Here is a 25,326-nt window from a genome sequence, read left to right on the forward strand (position 1 = left end):
TCGTGATTCTTACAAAAAATTGTGCTGGGAGCAGTAGAATCATTCTGCAGTCAGCTGCAAATGCCACACATTTGAGTTTTCTTAACAGTATTTCATGAAAAGAACATCGTCTTCTCTCCAGGGATGTTTATGAAGCATTTCTGTAATACTTACTTGTTGGTCAAACCCATCAGTAACAAACTGAGCAGCAGGCCTCTGAATTGCTTCGACTTCTTGCTTTACTCTGACCTTAAGAGGGTCCCAAACATTCAAGCAGTACTGAAGAATTGGTCGCACTAGTATTCCATTAGCAGTATCCTTTATGCATGACCTGCATTTTGCTTAACTTTAGTAATCATTGTCAATATGATGACATCATCACCACTAAATCCTGTATTTAAACAGGCTGATTCAAAAAGGACTTTACAAGTTTCGAATGATGTAGAAATTTACTGAGGTAACTTACAGAAGTAGTAGATATGTCATTTTGTAGCAAACAACCTTAAATCTGATTCATGTAGTGTATCAGTACCCCATTCTGCCACCAGGAGTTCCAGGTGGATACTTTTGCTGGTGTGGAGTGCGCTCACTGCGTGATTTGATTTCGTGAAATGAATGCTGCAACAACTGTTTGACATAAATTTCACACCGAGTATGCTACAGAACCTTCAAGCAGGCCTACAATTTACTCTTGGCACAAGAACTTTGTTGAGATGAGTTGTTCACTGTGACATGATAAAACACCAGGTCACCCATGTGTCGATAATTATGTCAAACAAGGTAGGGAGAGCTTTGCATGCATTTCACAAAAACCAACACAACATGCATCTCATGAGACAGGCATTCCACAAAAGACTGTTTGGTGAGTACTGCATGGATGTTTACACTTGAAACCATACAGGTTCACAATGGCACATCACATTAGTGATGCAGATAAAATTGCTTGTGGAGAATTCTGTGTGTAGATGTTTCATCCAATAGAGGATGATGAGGCATTCCTAAAGACAATAATCTTCACCGATGAGTCAACATTTCATGTCAGTGGCATGGTGAACATCCACAACTACAGAATATTGGGTGGCGAAAAACCACATGGAGCCCTGGAACACATCTGTGACAGCCCTACAGATTTTATTCATGGAGAGAACTGTCACTAGTGTTGTCCATCTCAATATGCTTGAAAACTTTTTAATTCCACAGATTGATGAATATGACCATGATGGGATGATTTACTACCAGCAAAATAGTGGGCCAACTCATTTCCTCATGGAAGTTTGAGGTTTCCTCGATAATCGCTTGCCAGGTTGGTGGATTGGCCATGAAGTGCCCATCTTTATCCCTAGACTTGGCACCATTGGATTTCTTTCTCTGGGGTTTCATTTAAGTCCATGTGTATGTTCCTCCCCTATCAAACAATTTAGCTCACCTGAAAAATCGAATCTACGCTGCTGTTGCACAATGCTACAATGATTGTGGGATGAAACTGATTATCAGTGGGATGTTTGCCACATCACAAATGGTAGTCATGTCAAACCAAAATGACACTTGACGCTTTTTTGTGCATCTGATGTTGTTTGCACAAAATGAGACATCTACTGATTCTGTAAGTTATCTCAATAAATTCTAATCATTCCAAAGTTTTAAAGTCCTTTTCAACTCACCCTGCACTGAAATTGTTGATTAAGTCAGTTATGTTTGTAGCTACAAAATCCAAAATATATCCATTGTGTGTGGGTTTTTGAATGACCTGCAAGACAGTCTTCAGAAAACATGTTCAAAAATACTTCAAAAAACTGTCCATACCATCTGAAGCATATCCATAGACATCCCAGTTTATACTTGGTATGATAAAGTTGCCTCCAGTCAATATTGCTTGATTGGGGTACTCCCATGCCACAGAGTGTAGACTCAGTAATTCTACAAATGTGGCAGAATCTGATGATTAACTTGAGTTCACCTAGGTTGGTTAGTCACATCCAGATAACTTCACAATCAGACTCATTTTTCGACCTCTATAGACAATATTTTGTCAACTGTTATGAAAATTCCTCCTCCTTTGGTGTTTAACCTATGTTTGCAATAAACATTCCAAGCTTCATTAAATATTTTGAGCTTCGTACTTCAGGTTTTATCTAGCTCTCAGTACCGAGTACATTTTGAGCATGACAGCTTTCATGGAGGGTGGAAAATTCAGGAACTTTGTTACAAATCCTTTGGCAACTTACTGTTACAATTTTGACATTCAAAGTGACTTTAATTTGTAAATGATCCAGTTTCACTCACTGTGTATCAATGTTGAGAATTCATCAGAGGAATTCAAACTATCACCTATCCATTAAAAAATAATAATAAAAATAGGCATGTGCACTGCATGGGTACTCTGCTACCTGAGCGTCTGCTTTCTCTGTGTAGTGCACACCTGATCTATCAAGGTGAAACCAATGATTCTCCAGCCCTTAACACAGGTCTAGAAATCTGCAGCCAAGGCCATTACAGGATTGACAGAACCTGATGTTGAGATCATCCAATTGGCTACAAATCAAAGGACCCCAATCAATTCTGGTTATGTAAGCTCTGCTCACACACCACAAGGGAGGCCAGCAGTCTTCACCACTTCCACCAGCCACACATATGAACTGAAGATGGCCTCAGACATAACTGGTACCGACATGAACCATAACTTTAAGTCAACAGCACCCAACACCTTTGGTAGCCACATTCAGAGCCTCCTCCACAACTTGTAGGAGGCATCTTCAGTAGATATACCAATGTAAATAGGACTTCTTCCCAGCCCTGGACGCTATTTTCCTAAGGGGCTCTGTTATGTGTTGAACATTGGAGCTCACCAATAACCAGCAGACCTTCCCCCTCCCCCCCCCCCCCCCCAAATCCCCCCTCCCCTGGCCCCCCTCTGTGTACCTACTCAGACCCTGCTGCAAGAGCAGCCACTTCACTTGGATGGTGAATGGGCAAGGCCACACAGTCAGGCCCCACATTGACTCTCTGCTTCGAGCAATACAATCATGTTACAGCTCACTACTCACTCTGTCACGAATGCGGTTCGTCCACATCATTTACACTGAAAGTTGTCCCAACAGCAGAGCCTGTGGGCAAAACAAGCAATGCCTGAGGTGTCCCAAGTGATGCACCAGTTTTTTCACTGCCTTTACAAGTCAAGGCAGCAGCCTGCAGATGACTGACCACAACCAAAAGCGTCTTCATCTGTTTGTGAACTGCACTCAGTTCCTCCTGCATCTGCAAACAGCAAACATACTCCCTATCCATCACAGTATTAAAATTTGAATGAAAATGGAAGATAAACAAAACAGATATAAATTAACCCTGTTGTCTACCAACTGGCTGCTCTGCAGCATTCCAACTACCCAACTGTGGTGCTGCACATGATATAAATCTGTATTAGTAAAACTATGATACACACAAAATATAAATAAGAAAAGAAAAACTAGCTCTGGTATCTTTTAGATGGTGCTGAAGGTGAAACTAATAGTCCATGTCACAAAATGAAAAGTGTTAATTGCTATATCAATGCTAGCTCTCTGAATTCAAGTGCACAGCACGCAGGTAAACAACAAAACTTAACTTATTTGAGTTACATATATGTCAGCTCCTCATTACTTTCCTCCATGATACACAGAGTGTAGACTACTGCAGTTCCAGCAGGCATATGCTCCCACCACCTGTTGATACAATAAAGAGAAAGTTTGGCCTGTAGTCATTTCTCAGTTTTCCAAGCCAGTTGCTTTACAATAGAGATGTTAGCTATGTTATCAGTTCACGTGAGGTTTGTGTGGACTCTGAGGCAATGATCTATTCACTTTCCACTCTAAAATGTAGTTTCTGTATTAACACCTCTTAGACCTAATACAAAGATGAACTTTTCCATTCCTTTTTTGGCATTGCTTGGTAACATGTCATTCAAACTTGCTTAAAGTCCGGGCTAAAGCATTCTAAGCATCACACTCAGTTCCCATGCTTACAGAAAAATAATAATGAATTAACAAGAGGCCCACCTTTTTGCAGGTACATAAATTATTGTTTTGTTTTATTACCCAAACATGTATCACCACAATTGTGGCATCATAAATCAGTTTTTTTTCTTTTATTTTCCATTTATTTTACATTGCATGGGTTGTGACTGCCAACCAGTGAAACATACATCCAAGCCACAGCAACACAGCAAGATGCAATATTTACAAATGAGCAGGAGAAAACTTTCAGGTCAACTCCACAAAAACACATTTGGTACATAAAAACAAACTTATCACAGCTCAGGACTAGGCAGATACTACACTGATGAAACAAATTTAGACCTGTGGCTCATTTTGATTGGTAGCCATAGGACACACACAATGTAAAATGAAAGGAAAATAGAAGAAAAACCCACTGAGGGTACCATAACTGTGGTGAAACATGTTTGGGTTGTAAAACAGAACAATAAGTTGTGTACTTGCTATGCGGTGGGTCCATCTTTAATTCATTATCATTCTAAGCATTTTCAGAGTGTAAATATCTGTTTAATACATAAAGAGGTGCCATTTAGTATGATACAAGTCTTTTGTACTCTTTTGTACATTGTCTGTGCTCCTAATTTTATTGCTTTGTCCCAAAAGTTTCCACTTATCTTGAACAACACGTTTCAATTCAGCATCTTTTGGATTCCTATCACCCCCCCCCCCCCCCCCCCCCAAAAAAAAAAAAAAAAATTCGCTATGGACCATACATTATATCCATTTTTCTCTATTCATTTGTCTCAAGATATCTGTTAATAAGTTAGCATTTGATTATGAAATACCCTGTACATACATACACTTGCATAGTACTCCACAAACCAGTGCACAGTGTAGCAAAGATTACCTCCTACCACAATTTAAGTTGCAGATTATGTGCTGGAAAAATGACACATCTGTCTAAGACCATGCAGAGGGGGCCAGAAAAATACAGGCAGTCTTTAATAGTCATATTAATGGAACAAAATGACATACTGTTATAATTCTTGTACGGGAGGAAGAATATTTTATGTGTTCAACGTGACCCCCATTAGCAGCTAAACAATGTCAATGCCACTGAACTGCTGACTGAACTATGGCTGTCACTGTTGCCAGTGTGATAAACACACAGGATGCCTCAATGGTTTCTCATAGCTCATTCAGTGTAGCTGGCTTCTATTGATAACCTTCATTTTTCTCAGTCCCGCCATAGGTAGAAGCCAAGAGACTGTGGTGGGTACTCCACAGCTCCTCTTCAGTCTATCCATCATCCAGATAGATTTTCATCCAAAAGTAGGCTCTGACATCTCTGTGGTAGTGTGCTGGAGAACCATCTTGTTGTAGCTAAAATCTGCTGGAAAACACATGCCAAGATCTGTTGAGAAAACAATGGACTATGTTGCACAAAATTTCAATTATATGTCATTTTGTTTCAAAGTTATTAACTATGAAACAGTGTCTACATGTTTCTAGACCCTCTGTAATTCATTAACATATGACTGCCAATATCATTTTCTTCCATTGAGGATCAAAAATTCAGTAAATGTCTCATTGGTAAAGTGATTTTAAAAAGGAAGCAAGAAACAGAATGGAGATAGGAAAGTGAAGAGCATTATTTCATACTGTTCATTGTTTCATGCTGCTGTCCAGGAGAGTATAATTCTTGAACAACAAAGTGTTTTACGCAGTGCGTACTGGCTCCATATACACACCTGAAAAGTCTGTAACACTTACAAGTAATTTGTTAAACAACTTAATTTATGGTTTATGCAGGAAATACAATGAGTGTTTTAATGCTAAAATTAATTTTAAATTTCTGTAATGACTTTGAATTATTCTAATAGTACTCATGTTCATTTGTTTCATTAAGCTCTGAGAATTGTATATAACAAGGAATTAATTGTTATTGTTGTTTACAATATGTTTCTGTTGTTTTCAGATCATTGTGCAGTATGGGTTGCAGAAAAACTTTGGAAGATCTTCCCTTGGAAGTCATTACAGAAATTCTTGTGTGCTTACCCGATTCAGACCTTATCACATGTGTTTTGCATATTAACCCGTTATGGAAGCAAGCAGCACAGTGTCAGAGAGTGTGGTCTCATAGAAAGTACCAAGTGTCTGATGAAGCAAAAGAAGCAGAAATTGTTGAAGTGGCTCAGATAATACCTCAGTTAACAACTCTGCAGTTTACTGACATACCTGATGGTTTTGAGGCAACTTATAGTGATGAAACATTACATATATCTTGCAGTTTAATTGCAAGGAAAGAATTGATAAACTGTCTTCTTACAAAGTGCCTCAATATTACTAAGTTATACCTCCCAAGCTTTTTGTTACAAAGAGAAGACTTTGCTGATATGGTAGGTAGCATGCAAAACCTAAGGTCCTTGTTTCCAGAGAGCACAATAGGTTACATTGATTCATCCCTTGTTTTGAAGCCACTTGCTGATGGTGCACCACAGCTGGAAGAGGTTGATTTCTCTAATCAATATTATGATATTAAGGACATAACATACTTCATGGACAAAAAGGGGCCACAGTTACGCAGCCTTACTATTAATTGGTGTACAAATGATGAGATTAGTGCATTACCATTACTAAAAAACTGCCAACATTCTTTAGGAAAACTTGAAATATATGTCAATGGACAAGGGACATTTGAAACTGCTGCAATACTTAGCACCTTGAAGGACCTTTCTGCTCTTACAGACCTCCACTTTCAAGGAGTTGCTAATATTGATGCAGTAGAAATAACATGTGCTCTTCTGACATCATCATTTACACAACTGAGAAGCTTTAGTATTACATGTGCATTTTACATACAAGATGATGTCTTATTAGCATTGTGTACCTGTTGTCCTTTGCTTCAGGAAATAAAGCTGAGAGACTCACGATATATTACTGCTAGAGGCTTAGAACTGATAGAAAATTGCACAGATTTGTTGATACTGGATCTATCTGGATGTGTGCGTATCCAGGAATTGGGTACTTTAGAACAGTGCACAAAGTTACATGCACTTTTCTTAACTGACTGCTGGAGATTACAGCCATCAGCCTTGATGGGTATCTTGCAACTCAGTGAACTAAGAACACTCCGGATTGATTCGTGTTGTACATTAGGATTTCCATTTAGCAACCTGAAGACTTATTTACCACATCTTGAATTTCTTGGAATTAATGCATGTTATGGATCCACCTTGGAAGAGCTTGAAGAACTTCGAAATTCAGCACCTGAACTTTTTGTAAGTATACAACTGTTATACATTGATCACATTTGTAATTAATCAATAACTGAATGTCATAAATATGGACGTCAGAAGTATAAGCTTCAAATACATCACAGACACGAAAAATTTCTACAAAAATCACCACTGAGCCAAAGTGAACAAAGGGAAACTGTTGATTGACTTTCTGGCCTTTAAGAGGAAACAAAAAATTTTGTATTTGTAATTGGTATTCCCATCTTTATTGGAGCATATGAGTGACTACAGTCCTTTGACAACATTTTATTCCTCCTGTCTTCCCTCTTCTTTCACTGCATCACCAGTATATGCTATTTCTAGAAATTCAGATGTTTTATCTGGTTTTTGTGCAACTGTCTAGTTAGGGTACCTTCATTCCTCAATCCATATTATGTGAGTGCTACTAACATAAATAGCCAGTAGACTCAAACTTCTTATTTAACCTTTTTGAAGAAGCAGCATACTGCAGAACAAAATCAGATCAGCTTCGAAATTTTGTGTTACTATTATTTGATCCAGTGCTTTCCTTCATCTGTTGTAATGTTAAGTTTATTTATTTATTTATTATACAGTTTTATGAAAATCTCTCTCACTACTTGTCCATTCTCTTGGAGTAAAAGATGACTTCTATTAAACAAAGAATTCCTCAAGTATACCACTGGTTTCATTATTTTTGATTTACAGATAATATTTTTTTTAAAACTTCCTGGTAGATTGAAAGTGTGTGCATGGTATCCAGTAAGTTTCAGAATCAATGTAAACTCCACCAGAGTGAAAAATTCATTCTGGGAACAATCCCTTAGGCTGTAGCTAAGCCATTTCTCTGCAATATCCTTCCTTCCAGGAGTCCTAATGCCACAAAATACGCAGGAGAACTTCTGTGATGTTTGGAAAATAGGAGAGAGGTACTGGCAGAAGCAAAGCTGTGAGGATAGGTCATGAGGCATGCCTGGATAGCTCACTTGGTAATAATGTTGCCCATGAAAGCTGAGATTCTGGGTTCAGATTTCAGAATGGTAAACGGTTTTAATCTGCCAGGAAATTTCAGCACAATTCTTTTCTGTCTGTTATTGTATCAACACAAACTTTTAGTTCTGACTACCTCTCAAAATTTCTTATTTGTTTTCCTTATGGTCACCATGTGGTGCATAGCCACCTCTTTATCACCTTTCCAAGTAGCCTTCCTCAGATGTTTCTTTCCCACAACCAACCCATTGACCTTGTACAAATACAAAGCTCCTGGACACTGCACTCTTCTACTCATCCAATACCTACATTTATTATTTCCAAAATACTTAGAAAGGCATCCCCTTGTTATCTGTCAGATCCTAAGTTTTTAATATGTAAGTGGATTGCTGTGTCAAGACTAAAACTTGTTCAGATTAAGGCATGAAATGAGGTCATCTTTCCTTTATATCCTTTCCACTCCAGCCACAGTGACCTTCCAATGCTCTCATGAATTCCACAATATCCTTATCACAATATATGGGATTCACAGGTTCCTATTGTTGTAATTATTGTTTATGTAAAACTGGTCCCATACGCTTACCCACAACAATCTATTCCAGCTCCACCAGAGGCAAACTCTACACTAGCAGCAGTGCACCATGTAAAACAAAGTTATTTTGTTAAACAGGTGACATAAGTTCATGCACAATTTTATATGAGGGGACTCCTAAAAGTATGTCACACACGACATCAAAGGCTAAGACCATAGTGCAACAAGAGTGGTACATTGTCAGAAGAGAGTACATGTTCTGGGTTTCCTGCAGAGACAGTTCTGCTGCAATATGGGTAACAGCTGCAACACAGTATAGAAGTGAAATGGTGCAACAACAGGAAACATATTCCAATGTTAAAGTACATGAGACAGTACGATCATTGTGAGCAAAATGTCTAAACTGCACACAGATCACTGTGAAATTCTGATGGACCAAATGCAATGACATATCCAATGGTAGTGAAATGGGCCAACAATCTGACCGAAGCTGCACAGATGTGGGTGATGCTGATGGGGAAGGAAGGCCATCAACACTGACCATAGACAACAGTGTCCAGGCAGTTGAGGAATTAATTAATGACAGTTGCAGATTTTCCAACACTGAAGATGTTGACACAGCAGTTCTCAAATGGCTCTATGAACAAGGAGTGAACATCTGTCATCAAGGAATTAAATGACTGGTAGATCATTCCAACTGTTGTTTACAGGGACTTGGTGACTATGTTGCAAACCAGTGTCATGAATTTGTGTCCCTTTCAAGTGCAGTGCAGCATTCAATAAAAACTACTTGGCCTGCCATAATAAAGGGTAACTTGCTTTTTGAAGGCCCCTCATACATCACCAAATCGACAGAATGTATAAATTGACAAAAAGAACTATCCAACTTGAAGTTGTCTGGAACCCAGTTGCTGAGCAGTATGATGTAAGAGACCTGAGTGCTGCTATACCATGTGGGCCATCTGGATCACCTGATCCATAACTTGTTTCCTTAAACTTTAGAGATGGGAACTTGTTTTCCAACATATGCTTTCCTCATGCCACACTCCTGGACATGATGTCCATTAGCCTAAACTCCCCCCCTCCCCCCCCCCCCCCCCTCCATCCAGTTTCGTACATACAGTGTTTGTTAGAATTTTAGCAGTTACTTATGTATTTCCCTCCATACATGCAACCCTCCCCTTTGCTTCTCTCTCTCTCTCTCTCTCTCTCTCTCTCTCTCTCTCTGTGTGTGTGTCTCTCTCTCTCTCACTCCCCATTTTTTCTATTCTTTAATTGCATTATTCTTTCCATTTTTCAGTTTCTTCTAATACATCTTTACTTCAGATTCTGTCCATTTTAACATATTATAAATGTACTGTATCATAAAGAGGTGCATCCCGCGTTGCTAGAGGATGTGGGAATAGGGGTTGGGTGGCAATTGGAGACTTACCACTCTTTTCTATCCTCCCCCACGCAATTCCTCTTTCGTCCCTCATGAAATACTATCTATTTCTCTGAAACAAGGCATGCCATGTTTATTGTCTGTTTTAGGTGTTCTTTTATATATTTTTGTAGACATTTAAAATGTCTTGTGAACAAATGTCATGGACGAGCTCCTCAGAATGTGAAGCATTTGACTCCATATTGCATTTTGTCTCTGGGTACCCCAATACCATGAAGGTGAAGTTTCTTGTTTCCACCACTGTAAATCATACAGTCAAAGTTGCTTCTCAGAATTCTTTACTCTTTATTAAGCTGATCCAATAATTGTTCAGTGCCTCTACAATTTTTTTTTTTTTTTTTTTTCATAATGATCTTTGTATTTTTTCTGATTATTTCTTTCATGTCTTCTTTGGAAGTAAAGATTATATAACATTTTAATTCCTAGATCACATGCTTATAGTAACTATTCCAAAAGCATTGCTTCATATCCTACTGCCTAATTTGATCTCATACCTTCATCTATTTTATCAGTCACCTGAATCACCCACATTAATCTCTTTCACTTATTCTGTCATGCTACTTAGCAGTTTCTCCTCTTCATACAACATTCAGTTTATTCTTCCACTTTGTTTGAAAAGTGGTTTCTCATCTGCAGTTTGGATTATACAAATTTCCTGTTTTACTTCCTCAAAATTGTCTTAGTATTAGACTTTTATAAACTATGGCTTGCAACTATATTACAGTTCGGAATTAATCTTTCACTCAGCATCAGATTGTGCACTATTTTGAAATTTCATGGTAGATGAAAATTGTGTGCCAGACCAGAAAACCACCCCTTTGGGTGCAGCTAAACCATTTCTTCACAATATCCTTTCTCATAGTAGTGCTTGAGTTACAAGCTATGTAGGAGAAATTCTGTGAGGTTCGGAAGGTCACCATAATGTTTATCAAGCTTCTCTTTAGTCTCCTGAGGCGTTTTGCCTTTCATAAAGTAATTTTTAATCACCACACGAAATTCTTTTTCATCCATCACTGGACTTCCTTGATTCACATGAATGCCAAACATGAAGAAATAGATCAATATGGCTGAAACTTGGCGGGCATTCTTCCCAAAGATGCTACTAACTAAACATGACCTTGTTTCTCGCTTCCCAAGTGTGGGGTCCCGGGTTCAATTCCTGGCTGGGGGCCTGCCACGAGATGACTGGGTGTTTGTGTTGTCCTTATCATTTTCATCATCACTCATGCAAGTGGCAAGATTGGACTGAGAAAAGACTGGCAATTTGTACGGGCACTGATAACTGTGCAGTTGAGTTCCCCACAATCCAAACATCATCATCATCATTAAAGATGACCTTGATACGTGCCGGTGGTCCATCTCTTGGACTTCACACGGACTTTTCAAATGCCCCTCATATGTTCTAGGCTCCTGTAACAGACAAACATCAGCAATATTGGTCTTTAATTCTGTTCAGGCAATATTTTACCATTTTGGTAAACAGGAGTGACCTAAAGTCTTTTGCAATCATTTGAGACTATTTGGTGAGCAAGAGATTCTCAATAAATACAAGCTACCAAAGGAACTAATTCTGTATTGTATTTTATGTAAAATATGAGGGTCATCAACAAAGTAAGTTCTGTTTCTATTTCTATCCATAGCAGCACTATGATTGCAGTTCTGAGCATGCGCAGCAGTTACTCTGACTCAAGGAGAAGACATGTATGCCATTTTCAGATTGCTGCTGCTGATGTGTGCTTTGTAATGCTTCTTTATAATGTCAGCTGTAATTGAACATGCCACCACATGTGAAATCAGATCTGTGATTCGTTTTCTAAATGCAAAGAAAGTTAAGCCAAAGGAAATTCATCAGCAAATCTGTGATGTTTATGGACAAAATGCTATGAGTGATTCAATAGTTAAAAGATGGGTCAGACTGCTCAATGAAGGACGTGACCAAGTGCACGATGAAGAACGAAGTGGACACCCATCTGTTGTTACTGAAGAATTGGTCACACAATTGGAGAGAATATTAAGTGCAACCATAAGTTTACACTTAGTGTCCTTGCTATGGAAGTTCTGCAAATCTCACAATTGCTAATTGATGAAATTGTTACTGAAAAACTGAAATTTCAAAAACTTTGCTCAAAATTCATACTGAACAACACAAAAAACAATGGATGGGCAGTGCACTTCAGTTTTTGACAAGCTATAATGAAGAAGGCGATGGTTTTCTTTCTCCAATAGTCACAGGGGATGGAAGTTGGGTATTGTATGACACCCCTGAAACAAAACAGTAATCAATGGAATGGAGGCACACTTCATCCCCAATGAAGGTTAAGCCTAAGCAAATCTTGACACCTCGAAAAGTCATGTGCACCATTTTTTGGGACAGAAAAGGCATTTTGCTGATTGATTTCTTACCACAAAGCCAAACAATCAATGCACATGGTTACTGTGAGACAATTAAGAAATTGTGCTGACCAATACAGAACAATCACCAAGGATTACTGTCAAAAGGTGTTTATTTCCGCAATAATGCCCGACCTAACACGGTAAATGTGACCAAACAACTCTTACGGGAATTTCACTCGGACATGTTTGATCATCCTCCGTACAGCCCAGACCTCGCTCCTTGTGACTTTCATATCTTCTTATAACTAAAATCTGTCCTCAGTGGTCAACACTTCAACGATTATGATGATGAACTGAAAGAACATGCTACAACATGGTTTAATACACAGGCGGCAATATTCTATGAAGAAGTCATAAAAAAACTTGTGCCACGCTATGACAAGTGCCTACAGAATTTCAGAAGCTATGTAGAAAAGTAGTTTAACAGTTGTAGATTTTTTTACAGCAAATATTTTTTCTGTATCTGTACATGTTTGTTTTATATAACCAAACAGAACTTACTTTGTGGATAACCCTCGTATAACTCGTATAACTGGAATTCCATCAGGGCCTGATGCCTTATTCCCTTTAAGTAATATTGGTACCTCTCATTTATTAGTCTTTGTGGCTGTCAAGCATTGATACTGTAGTAGCTTCATGCACAAATACATTTTAATGCAGAGTATTCCAATTTCTGTCTGCTGTCTTCAGTTTCTACACAAGATAGATCCACGAGAGATTAAATCGTTACTTTGGACCAGTTCATTGACTTTACCTATGTCCAGAACTTCCTTGAATTATTGATAAATCTTTCACCAGGATCTGCCTGTGAAAATTATTGTAGGCTTCACTCATGGCCCTCTCAGGGATGCATGAGTTGCAATTAAATTTTCTCTACCATTTTTCCCAAAGTCCCTTCTGTAGTGGGAATGTTGTAATCTCTGCTTCTGCAACATTTTCTAAGTGATACCATTAAGTGTGGATGATTCTTGGCTGTCTTTTATTACTTTACTTGGAACATACTTATGCAGACCGCAGTTTATAATGTATTTTAGTTTAAACCAACATTGTTCTGCATTTCACATATCTTAACTAAATGTTCTCATTTCATTCTTTAAATAAATTAATAGTGATTATCAGTTTGAGCAAATACAAATATTCTCCAACTTCCTTGATGATGTTTTTGCCTTTTGTGACCATTGTTCCTATAACAGCATCATGGTCACTAATCCTTCTTCTGCTGGTGACACTGTTGAAAAGATATGGCTTGTTCCTAACTAGGAGGTCTAAAATGCATCTCCCTTGTGTGGATTGTCAGACTAGTTGTTTGAGACAGTTGTCCAACAATGTTTTCAGTATTATTTCATACGACTGTCCTTACTGCTGAAAACATATGCATAGTTTTCCCAATCAATATTGGATGGGTTAAAGTTATGACCTACTACTACCCCCCATGAACCATGGACCTTGCCGTTGGTGGGGAGGCTTGTGTGCCTCAGCGATACAGATGGCCATACCGTAGGTGCAACCACAACGGAGGGGTCTCTGTTGCGAGGCCAGACAAATGTGTACTTCCTGAAGAGAGGCAGCAGCCTTTTCAGTAGTTGCAGTGGCAACAGTCTGGATGATTGACTGATCTGGCCTTGTAACAATAACCAAAACGGCCTTGCCGTGCTGGTACTGCGAACGGCTGAAAGCAAGGGAAACTACAGCCATAATTTTTCCCAAGGGCATGCAGCTTTACTGTATGGTTAATTGATGATGGCCTCCTCTTGGGTAAAATATTCCGGAGGTAAAGTAATCCCCCATTCGGATCTCTGGGCGGGGACTACTCAAGAGGACGTCATCAGGAGAAAGAAAATTGGTGTTCTACGGATTGGAGCATGGAATGTCAGATCCCTTAATCGGGCAGGTAGGTTAGAAAATTTAAAAAGGGAAATGGATAGGTTAAAGTCAGATATAGTGGGAATTAGTGAAGTTCGGTGGTGGGAGGAACAAGACTTTTGGCCAGGTGAATACAGGGTTATATATACAAAATCAAATAGGGGTCATGCGGGAGTAGGTTTAATAATGAATAAAAAAATAGGAGTGCAGGTAAGCTACTACAAACAGCATAGTGAATGCATTATTGTGGCCAAGATATACATGAAGCCCATACCTACTACAGTAGTATAAGTTTGTATGCCAACTAGCTCTGCAGATGCTGAAGAAATTGGTGAAATATATGATGAGATAAAAGAAATTATTCAGGTAGTGAAGGGAGATGAAAATTTAATAGTCATGGGCTACTGGGATTTGAGAGCAGGAAAAGGGAGAGAAGGAAACGTAGTAGGTGAATCTGGATTGGGGGGTAAGAAATAAAAGAGGAAGTCATCTGGTAGAATTTTGCACAGAGCGTTCAAGAATCATAAAAGAAGGTTGTACACATGGAAGAATCCTGGAGATACTAGAAGGTACCAGATAGATTATATAATGCTGAGACAGAGATTTAGGAACCAGGTATTAAATTGTAAGACATTTCCAGGGGCAGATGTGGTCTCTGATCGCAATCTATTTGTTATGAACTGTAGATTAAAACTGAAGAAACTGCAAAAAGGTGGGAATTTAAGGAGATGGGACATGGATAAACTGACTAAACCAGAGGTTGTATAGATTTTCAGGGAGAGCATAAGAGAACAATTATCATGAATGGGGAAAAGAAATACAGTAGAAGAAGAATGAATAGCTCTGAGGAATGAAGTAGTGAAGTCAGCAGAGGATCAAATAGGTAAAAAGATGAGGGATAGTAGAAATCCTTGGGTAACAGAAGAAATATTGAATTTAATTGATGAAAGGAGAAAATATAAAAATGCAGTAAATGAAGCAGGCAAAAAGGAATACAAATGTCTGAGAAATGAGATCGACAGGAAATGCAAAATGGCTAAGCAGGGATGGCTAGAGGACAAATGTAAGGATGTAGAGGCTTATCTCACTAAGGGTAAGATAGATACTGCCTACAGGAAAATTAAAGAGACCTTTGGAGAAAAGAGAACCACTTGTATGAATATCAAGAGCTCAGATGGAAATCCAGTTCTAAGCAAGGAAGGGAAAGCAGAAAGATGGAAGGAGTATATAGAGGGTATATACAAAGGCAATGTACTTGAGGACAATATTATGGAAATGTAAGAGGACGTAGATGAAAATGAAATGGGAGGTATGATTCTGCAAAAAGAGTTTGACAGAGCACTGAAAGACCTGAGTCGAAACAAGGCCCCGGGAGTGGACAACATTCCATTACACTTACTGACGGCCTTAGGAGAGCCAGTCCTGACAAAACTCTACCATCTGGTGAGCAAGATGTATGAGACAGGTGAAATACCCTCAGACTTCAAGAAGAATATAATTACAATCGCAAAGAAACCACGTGTTGACAGATGTGAAAATTATCCAACTATCAGTTTAATAAGTCACAGCTGTAAAAAACTAACGTGAATTCTGTACAGACGAATGGAAAAACTGGTAGAAGCAAACCTTGGTGAGGGTCAGTTTGGATTCCGTAGAAGTATTGGAACACGTGAGGAAATACTGACTCTACAACTTATCGTAGAAGAAAGATTAAGGAAAGGCAAACCTACATTTCTAGCATTTGTAGACTTAGAGAAAGCTTTTGACCATGTTGACTGGAATACTCTCTTTCAAATTCTAAAGGTGGCAGGGGTAAAATAAAGGGAGCGAAAGGCTATTTACAATTTGTACAGAAACCAGATGGCAGTTATAAGAGTTGAGGGACATGAATGGGAAGCAGTGGTTGGGAAGGGAGTGAGACAGGGTTGTAGCCTATCCCCGATGATATTCAATCTGTATATTGGGCAAGCAGTAAAGGAAACAGAAGAAAAATTCATAGTAGGTATTAAAATCCATGGAGAAGAAATAAAAACTTTGAGGTTTGCTGATGACATTATAATTCTGTCAGAGACAGCAAAGGACTTGGAAGATCAGTTGAATGGAATGGACAGTGTCTTGAAAGGAGGGTATAAGATGAACATCAACAAAAGCAAAACGAGGATAATGGAATGTAATCGAATTAAGTCGAGTGATGCTGAGGAAATTAGATTAGGAAATGAGACACTTAAAGTAGTAAAGGAGTTTTGCTATTTGGGGAGCAAAATAACTGATGATGGTTGAAGTAGAGAGCATATAAAATGTAGACTGGCAATGACAAGGAAAGCGTTTCTGAAGAAGAGAAATTTGTTAATTTCGAGTAAAGATTTAAGTGTCAGAAAGTCGTTTCTGAAAGTATTTGTATGGGGTGTAGCCATGTATGGAAGTGAAAGATGGATGATAAATAGTTTGGACAGGAAGAGAATAGAAGCTTTTGAAATGTGGTGCTACAGATGAATGCTGAAGATTAGATGGGTAGATCACATAACTAATGAGGAGGTATTGAATGGAATTGGGGAGAAGAGGAGTTTGTGGCACAACTTGACAAGAAGAAGGGACCGGTTGGTAGGACATGTTCTGAGGCATCAAGGGATCACAAATTTAGCATTGGAGGGCAGCGTGGAGGGTAAAAATCGTAGAGGGAGACCAAGAGATGAGTACACTAAACAGATTCAGAAGGATGTAGGTTGCAGTAAGTACTGGGAGATGAAGAAGCTTGCACAGGATAGAGTAGCATGGAGAGCTGCAACAAACCAGTCTCTGGACTGAAGACCACAACAACAACAACTACCATGGGCTTGGAGGATTTCCATATTATTGAGTTCTATCTTTCCTTGAAGACTGTACAACTGATCTCTCGAGGGGAATCTGGTCATTGATAGAAACATCTGACTATTAGTGTAAGACCAGTGACTGTGATTATTCTTGTCAGTATTAGTTTGCAGTCAGGTTTATTTTGGACCTCACTAGAGCTAATACTACTGTTTCTCTTAACGAGTCTAATCTATCTTTCCAATCAAAGTTCCAGATGTTGTCAAAAATTTCTCTACTTTCTACTTCACATTTCAACTGGCTCTTAGTTCCTAGTATCATGTTGGGCCAACTGCTTTCTGTGTGAGATGTGAGCTCTGGGACTCAACTGCAAATATTCCACCAGTATTTTGAGATTCTTGCTCTCTGGGGATGTTCTCCAGTCTGGTTTATCTAACTGATGTTGATTTTTCTATTTTGAATCTCAGAGTTTTGCCTAAACAGAAAGAAAGAAAGAAAGAAAGAACCCTTGTGCATTCCACAAATACTTTGGCAAACAAGTGGCCATTCCGATATGTAGTGCACACCTGATCTACACAAGGTGACTTTAAAAGTTTCCACTGAGTAGTGTAGGTCAAGGAATCTACAGCCAAACATATCACATAACCAGCAAAGGCTCTGGTTCACAGCCTTCACTCAGCTTCAGACCAGAGGATTCTGATCTATCCTTGGAATGATGCCGAAAATTGATAGTTGTGCAGAGACTTCACGAGTGAGGCCAGTGGTCTTCATCACTTTTCACAGTCTCTGGGAAGAACTGGGAGTGGTCTCTGAACCTAGGCAACAGATGTATTTGGTGCCAATGTGAATGATGGTCTGTAACTGACTGCTGCTTGTGCTCTCAATTGCATCCAAGATGACCTCTTCTAGTGTGTGGACAGTTTCCCCTGTGATTCACAGCATGTGCATATTTGTTTTGTTTTTCTCCTGTGATGTTATTTTCCTAAGAGGGGCCATCATGCGTCTTCCTAACATTTGAACTGCCTACCACAAACAGTCTCTTCTTTCAGCTCTGTGGGTGCCCTGACCACAATAGAGGAAACACTGCTGCATGAGCAGGAGAGGCAAGGCTTGCTGGGTCTGTCTCACTGTCAACAGGAAGCAATTTCTCAAACCTACTTATAAGAGGTGTTAGCCACAAACAACTTTCCTTGCAAAATGGCTCCAGATATGTCCTCCCAGCCATCAGGCTTCAAGGTGCCTTCACATTGGAATACCGTCCTGTCTCTCTATCACCAGTGCAATTTTCTGCAACCACATGAAACCAGTCGACAACAGTGAATAAAGCTTCTAGATTTTCTCAAAAAGCAGCCAACTCCTTCTTTATGGTTTCACAATAGCCACAATCTCTAGCCATACCTACAAATGAATTTGTTTCTTTCAAGGACTAAAAGAAGTAAATGTATTATGTGCAAGACTAGATTGTACTTACTTAAACACTAATCAAGGAACAATGCACAAATCTGAGCTGCTATTGCTGTGAGAGTTGTGCTAATGCTGAAGTCTCAGGACCATAGCCACTACTCAAAACCTAGGGCCTAAATAATCTGACTCTCCCCCTCTCCTTTCCAACCTTCTGCTAACAATTCCTGTTTTGTCTCTGAAGAATGAAAACACAAGTTCAGACAGCTAGGATTAATGTTTTCTATTGCATGTGTTTCTATCAGCAGAACTAGGAATTTTGTTACCCGAAGACAAGTACCGGCCAGTCATTTGGTCTTCTTGTACATTTAATAGTGTTCACAACTACATTTTCCATTTAATAAAGTTACCAGTACTTAAATATAATGAAATAAAAAGACTCACACAAGATTAAAACGAATTGATAAACAGCACTTGAAAATGAAATAACCAGTAAATTTGGTCACAAGCAACTGCAAACTTAGCAGCAATATGTTACACATTTATACCTTTGACTTGGAATAGAGCACTTTTTACAGGATAGAAGAACTGTAATTCTGAAACTTCCTTGCCAACAACAATTGTTTGCCACATCTGAACTCAAATCCAAAACCTTGTGTTTGACAGGCAATGCTCTTATTGCCTGAATTATGCAGATGTCACAATCCACTGTCACAGCGTTACTTTTAACCACACCTTCCGAACCTCACAGAATTTCTCCTACATACCTTGTAACTCAAGCACTACTATGAGAAAGGATATTGTGAAGAAATGGTTTAGCTGCACCCAAAGGGGTGGTTTTCTGGTCTGGCACACAATTTTCATCTACCATGAAATTTCAAAATAGTGCACAATCTGATGCTGAGTGAAAGATTAATTCCGAACTGTAATATAGTTGCAAGCCATAGTTTATAAAAGTCTAATACTAAGACAATTTTGAGGAAGTAAAACAGGAAATTTGTATAATCCAAACTGCAGATGAGAAACCACTTTTCAAACAAAGTGGAAGAATAAACTGAATGTTGTATGAAGAGGAGAAACTGCTAAGTAGCATGACAAAATAAGTGAAAGAGATTAATGTGGGTGATTCAGGTGACTGATAAAATAGATGAAGGTATGAGATCAAATTAGGCAGTAGGATATGTAGCAATGCTTTTGGAATAGTTACTATAAGCATGTGATCTAGGAATTAAAATGTTATATAATCTTTACTTCCAAAGAAGACATGAAAGAAATAATCAGAAAAAATACAAAGATCATAATGAAAAAAAAAAAAAAAAAATTGTAGAGGCACTGAACAATTATTGGATCAGCTTAATAAAGAGTAAAGAATTCTGAGAAGCAACTTTGACTGTATGATTTACAGTGGTGGAAACAAGAAACTTCACCTTCATGGTATTGGGGTACCCAGAGACAAAATGCAATATGGAGTCAAATGCTTCACATTCTGAGGAGCTCGTCCATGACATTTGTTCACAAGACATTTTAAATGTCTACAAAAATATATAAAAGAACACCTAAAACAGACAATAAACATGGCATGCCTTGTTTCAGAGAAATAGATAGTATTTCATGAGGGACGAAAGAGGAATTGCGTGGGGGAGGATAGAAAAGAGTGGTAAGTCTCCAATTGCCACCCAACCCCTATTCCCACATCCACTAGCAAAGCAGGATGCATCTCTTTATGATACAGTACATTTATAATATGTTAAAATGGACAGAATCTGAAGTAAAGATGAATTAGAAGAAACTGAAAAATGGAAAGAATAATGCAATTAAAGAATAGAAAAAATGGGGAGTGAGAAAGAGAGAGAGAGAGAGAGAGAGACACGCACGCACGCACGCACACACACCACACACGCACACACACACACACACACACACACACACACACACACACACACACACACACACACACACACACAGAGAGAGAGAGAGAGAGAGAGAGAGAGAGAGAGAGAGAGAGAGAGAGAGAGAGAGAGAGAGAGAGAAGCAAAGGGGAGGGTTGCATGTATGGAGGGAAATACATAAGTAACTGCAAAAATTCTAACAAACACTGTATGTACGAAACTGGATGGAGGGGGGGGGGGGGGGAGGGGGGGAGTTTAGGCTAATGGACATCATGTCCAGGAGTGTGGCATGAGGAAAGCATATGTTGGAAAACAAGTTCCCATCTCTAAAGTTTAAGGAAACAAGTTATGGATTAGGTGATCCAGATGGCCCACATGGTATAGCAGCACTCAGGTCTCTTACATCATACTGCTCAGCAACTGGGTTCCAGACAACTTCAAGTTGGATAGTTCTTTTTGTCAATTTATACATTCTGTCGATTTGGTGATGTATGAGGGGCCTTCAAAAAGCAAGTTACCCTTTATTATGGCAGGCCAAGTAGTTTTTATTGAATGCTGCACTGCACTTGAAAGGGACACAAATTCATGACACTGGTTTGCAACATAGTCACCAAGTCCCTGTAAACAACAGTTGGAATGATCTACCAGTCATTTAATTCCTTGATGACAGATGTTCACTCCTTGTTCATAGAGCCATTTGAGAACTGCTGTGTCAACATCTTCAGTGTTGGAAAATCTGCAACTGTCATTAATTAATTCCTCAACTGCCTGGACACTGTTGTCTATGGTCAGTGTTGATGGCCTTCCTTCCCCATCAGCATCACCCACATCTGTGCAGCTTCGGTCAGATTGTTGGCCCATTTCACTACCATTGGATATGTCATTGCATTTGGTCCATCAGAATTTCACAGTGATCTGTGTGCAGTTTAGACATTTTGCTCACAATGATCGTACTGTCTCATGTACTTTAACATTGGAATATGTTTCCTGTTGTTGCACCATTTCACTTCTATACTGTGTTGCAGCTGTTACCCATATTGCAGCAGAATTGTCTCTGCAGGAAACCCAGAACATGTACTCTCTTCTGACAATGTACCACTCTTGTTGCACTATGGTCTTAGCCTTTGATGTCGTGTGTGACATACTTTTAGGAGTCCCCTCATATAAAATTGTGCATGAACTTATGTCACCTGTTTAACAAAATAACTTTGTTTTACATGGTGCACTGCTGCTAGTGTAGAGTTTGCCTCTGGTGGAGCTGGAATAGATTGTTGTGGGTAAGCGTATGGGACCAGTTTTACATAAACAATAATTACAACAATAGGAACCTGTGAATCCGATATATTGTGATAAGGATATTGTGGAATTCATGAGAGCATTGGAAGGTCACTGTGGCTGGAGTGGAAAGGATATAAAGGAAAGATGACCTCATTTCATGCCTTAATCTGAACAAGTTTTAGCCTAGCAAGGATTTGTTGGAATGGTTCTGGGAAAATACGATGCATCTGTGACCAGTTTCAATTGTTTTTGTGTTTGGAATCCCTATCAAGTAGGAATGACAACAGACATTGAAGGAATTTAGAGATGCCCACTGCTAGAATTGTAGCAGGTTGGTTTAGTCCATACAAAAATATAATAGAAGTTCTCAGGGAACTTATGTAGGAATCCTTAGAAGAATGATGATATAGTTTTCACAAAATCCAGTTGGACCAATTTAAAGAACCTGTATTTAAAGGAGACTCTGATTTTTCATTTATCTCACATTGGGATAATGAACATATATAAGAGGGATGAATGCACATACAGAGGCACATAGACAGTCATTTTCACCTTGCTTGCTATGCAAATGGAAAAAGAAAGAGAATCAACAATAATGGTATTATGTACCCTCGGCCAAGCGCTGTACAGTGACTTGTAGATTATATATGTAGATTCAGATTTAGTTGTAGCCATTTTAAGGAACAGGGAGATGAAAATGAAGGAAAATGTTCAGAGGAAGTATGAGGTAAAAGTTAGGTTGTTGGTAAGCACTGTACACACTTCAGTTAAGTGATTACTGAAGGGACAGAGCAAGAAGTAAAGAGGTACAAAAGGAGAAAGAAAGAAGAAGAGTGGAAAAAAGAGGTAAATGAACATGAAATTCAGACATATTTGTCTGAGTGATTCCAAGACTGCAACAGCTCCTTTCATTCACACTTTGACTACTGTGTATGAGACTTGGTGACTTGCCAAGAATGCTGAAGTGTCATGCCTCTCTCGGTGCACTGCATTATAAATACCTCTGATACATCTGCCATTTCTCAGCTCTTTAGTTGCTTTTTGCCTTGGACAGGCATGGGAATTATAGAAATGTTTATTTACAACTAGTGAACACAGCAATTCTCTGCAGTTGCTAAGTATGTATGGAAATTGGATAGACTTTAGAGGCTTGTATCAATATTTAGATAAGACTAAATCCCTAATTTTTGTCATGGTGTGATTTAGCATAAAAAGTTGTCTGTGTATATTACAGCAAATGACCAGATGTTTGCTAGAACTTTTAAAAATGCCTAGCAAAGTTGGCACATTTGCACCCTCGCACACGATGCGGAGGTGAGTGGCCTCTCTTTAAAATCCCCTAAGAATTCAACCACTGAAAATACTGAACTGAAATTTGGTATTTAGACACCAAAGACCATATAGAACCTCCACGCGAAATTTCATTAGATTTGAAGATGGTCGAGTGGGGACCCCTGGTCCCCTTGACGTGGAATGACCCTGTTCTTAAACACTCCATTGTATGTTGTGTTAAGCCCCAACATGTGTAAGTTAATAAAACTTTTATGATATAGGTGTATTAAATCAATGTCATTACTCAGCATTTAGCAGATCATATCCACTCTCCTCAAAAGGAATGTAACAAATAATTCCTAAGTCTTGAATTATTGTCTTTTACACATTATTAATTAAAATGGATAATGTAACTGTATCAAAATAAAATCTTAAATTTGCAATAGTGACAAAGGAGCTCTAAGGCAAAAGAATATATGCTCGACATACTTCAGTGGTAGACAAAAAACTGATGCAGAAGAATGGAGTTTGAATGCACCTGTTGCTATTGTTGTTGCTGTTAGAATTTCACCAGGTTCTATTGGTCTCTGTCTATCACTATTGGTGTCTGTGACATTTTCCATATGCCCTCAGATTATATAGTCCCCTTCATCATCATCATCATCATCATCATCCTTCTTCTTCATCTTCTTCCATCTTGCCCTTCTGTTTTGTCTTCCGAAGTCGTCTATTCTGATGTTAGTTTTCTCAATCTGCTATCTGATCTTAATGTAGTAAAACTGTAGTTCCAACAAACCTGCTGACTGAAATTTGTCCCCACTATTTAGTGTCAGTTCTTCAAGTGCTATTTTTACACCTCACCAGCTAAAACAATGAATTACAGGAGCTCTGGAAATTTTAGATTTATCTGTTAGTACTGATGGTGAATGATGACCTCTCATAAAAAGTGATTTGTTGTGACTGCTGTATTGAGAGTATTTACAGCACTAATGGGTGCTAACACAAACAACTTCATAGAAAAGGATGAGAAGATGAGAGGTCCCCAAAACCCCACAGTGGGTACAGTAGTACACAGAGTCTGGGTAGTAAATGGCAGCTGTGACATGCTATGGCAGAGGAAGATGGTGATCCACAGATATTTCATCTGTGCCCACTACCTGTTGTAACTGTTATTAAAATGGAGCATTGATTCATTTCACTGAATGGTAAACCTAATGACAATGTAATGTTCCATTAGCAAATTGCAATATTATTTCTTTAATAACTTAAATATTTATATCGCTTGGTTTTATTTTGCAAATGATACAGTGTATCATATAGTTTCTTGCTTTCATATGTGCAATAGCTTTATCTTGGAATTCTGCTAGAGAACTGAATTATCATCACTATTTGTTTCAGATTTCACTTGGTGAAGATTAGAAAGCAAGCAGATTAATATGAGCACTTCAGGTACACTGGAAGAACAACAACTTGGAAATAATATTTTCAAAACTCTTAATGGCTTTCTTCTACTTGTCATCAGAGTTTTCCACCAAGAAAAAACTTCAGCACCCAAAATATGATTAATTTTGTACTAGTAGAGTTCCAACATTGCATTGACGGAAGGTCCTTTATTTAATGTTGCTATTTCTATAGTTTTCTGTCTTAGTTGTGTTTATTTCTGAGGTAACTTTCACTATTTTCATTATGCCTAATGACCATTAACTCAAGTATGAGTGAAAATAAGGCAGAAAATTAAAGAAATATTAATGTTGTATTAATTCAATGTGCACAACTTAATACTGAATACTCTTGTGTGCATTGCCATATGTATGCGAATTCTACTTACAAGGGAACCTCCCCATCGCACCCCCCTCAGATTTAGTTATAAGCTGGGACAGTGGATAGGCCTTGAAAAACTGAACACAGATCAATCGAGAAAACAAGAAGAAGTTGTGTGGAACTATGAAAAAAAATAAGCAAAATATACTAACTGAGTAGTCCATGCGCAAGATAGGCAACATCAAGGACACTGTGAGCTCAGGAGCGCCGTGGTCCCGTGGTTAGCGTGAGCAGCTGCGGAATGAGAGGTCCTTGGTTCAAGTCTTCCCTCGAGTGAGAATTTACTTTCTTTATTTTCGCAAAGTTATGATCTGTACGTTCGTACATTGATGTCTCTGTTCACTGTAATAAGTTTAGTGTGTGTTTTGCGACCACACCACAAAACCATGCGATTAGTAAACGAAAGGACGTGCCTCTCCAATGGGAACCG

At 38.7% G+C, this 25,326-nt stretch overlaps 1 protein-coding gene across 1 annotated transcript in view; it reads left to right on the forward strand.

Moving 5' to 3' along the window:
* Positions 1–24,975, forward strand: part of LOC126485018 (F-box/LRR-repeat protein 2-like) — a 62,859-nt gene extending 37,884 nt beyond the window's left edge. Inside the window, exons 2-3 of the mRNA XM_050108626.1 lie at positions 5,926–7,228; positions 24,474–24,975. Of these exons, the coding sequence (XP_049964583.1) occupies positions 5,939–7,228; positions 24,474–24,494 (1,311 nt within the window). The 5' untranslated portion in view covers positions 5,926–5,938 and the 3' untranslated portion in view covers positions 24,495–24,975. The remainder of the gene's footprint in view (positions 1–5,925; positions 7,229–24,473) is intronic.
* Positions 24,976–25,326: the final 351 nt, after the last annotated feature.

This window comes from Schistocerca serialis, chromosome 1, assembly GCF_023864345.2.
Source record: "Schistocerca serialis cubense isolate TAMUIC-IGC-003099 chromosome 1, iqSchSeri2.2, whole genome shotgun sequence".
Classification (NCBI taxonomy): Eukaryota; Metazoa; Arthropoda; class Insecta; order Orthoptera; family Acrididae; genus Schistocerca; species Schistocerca serialis.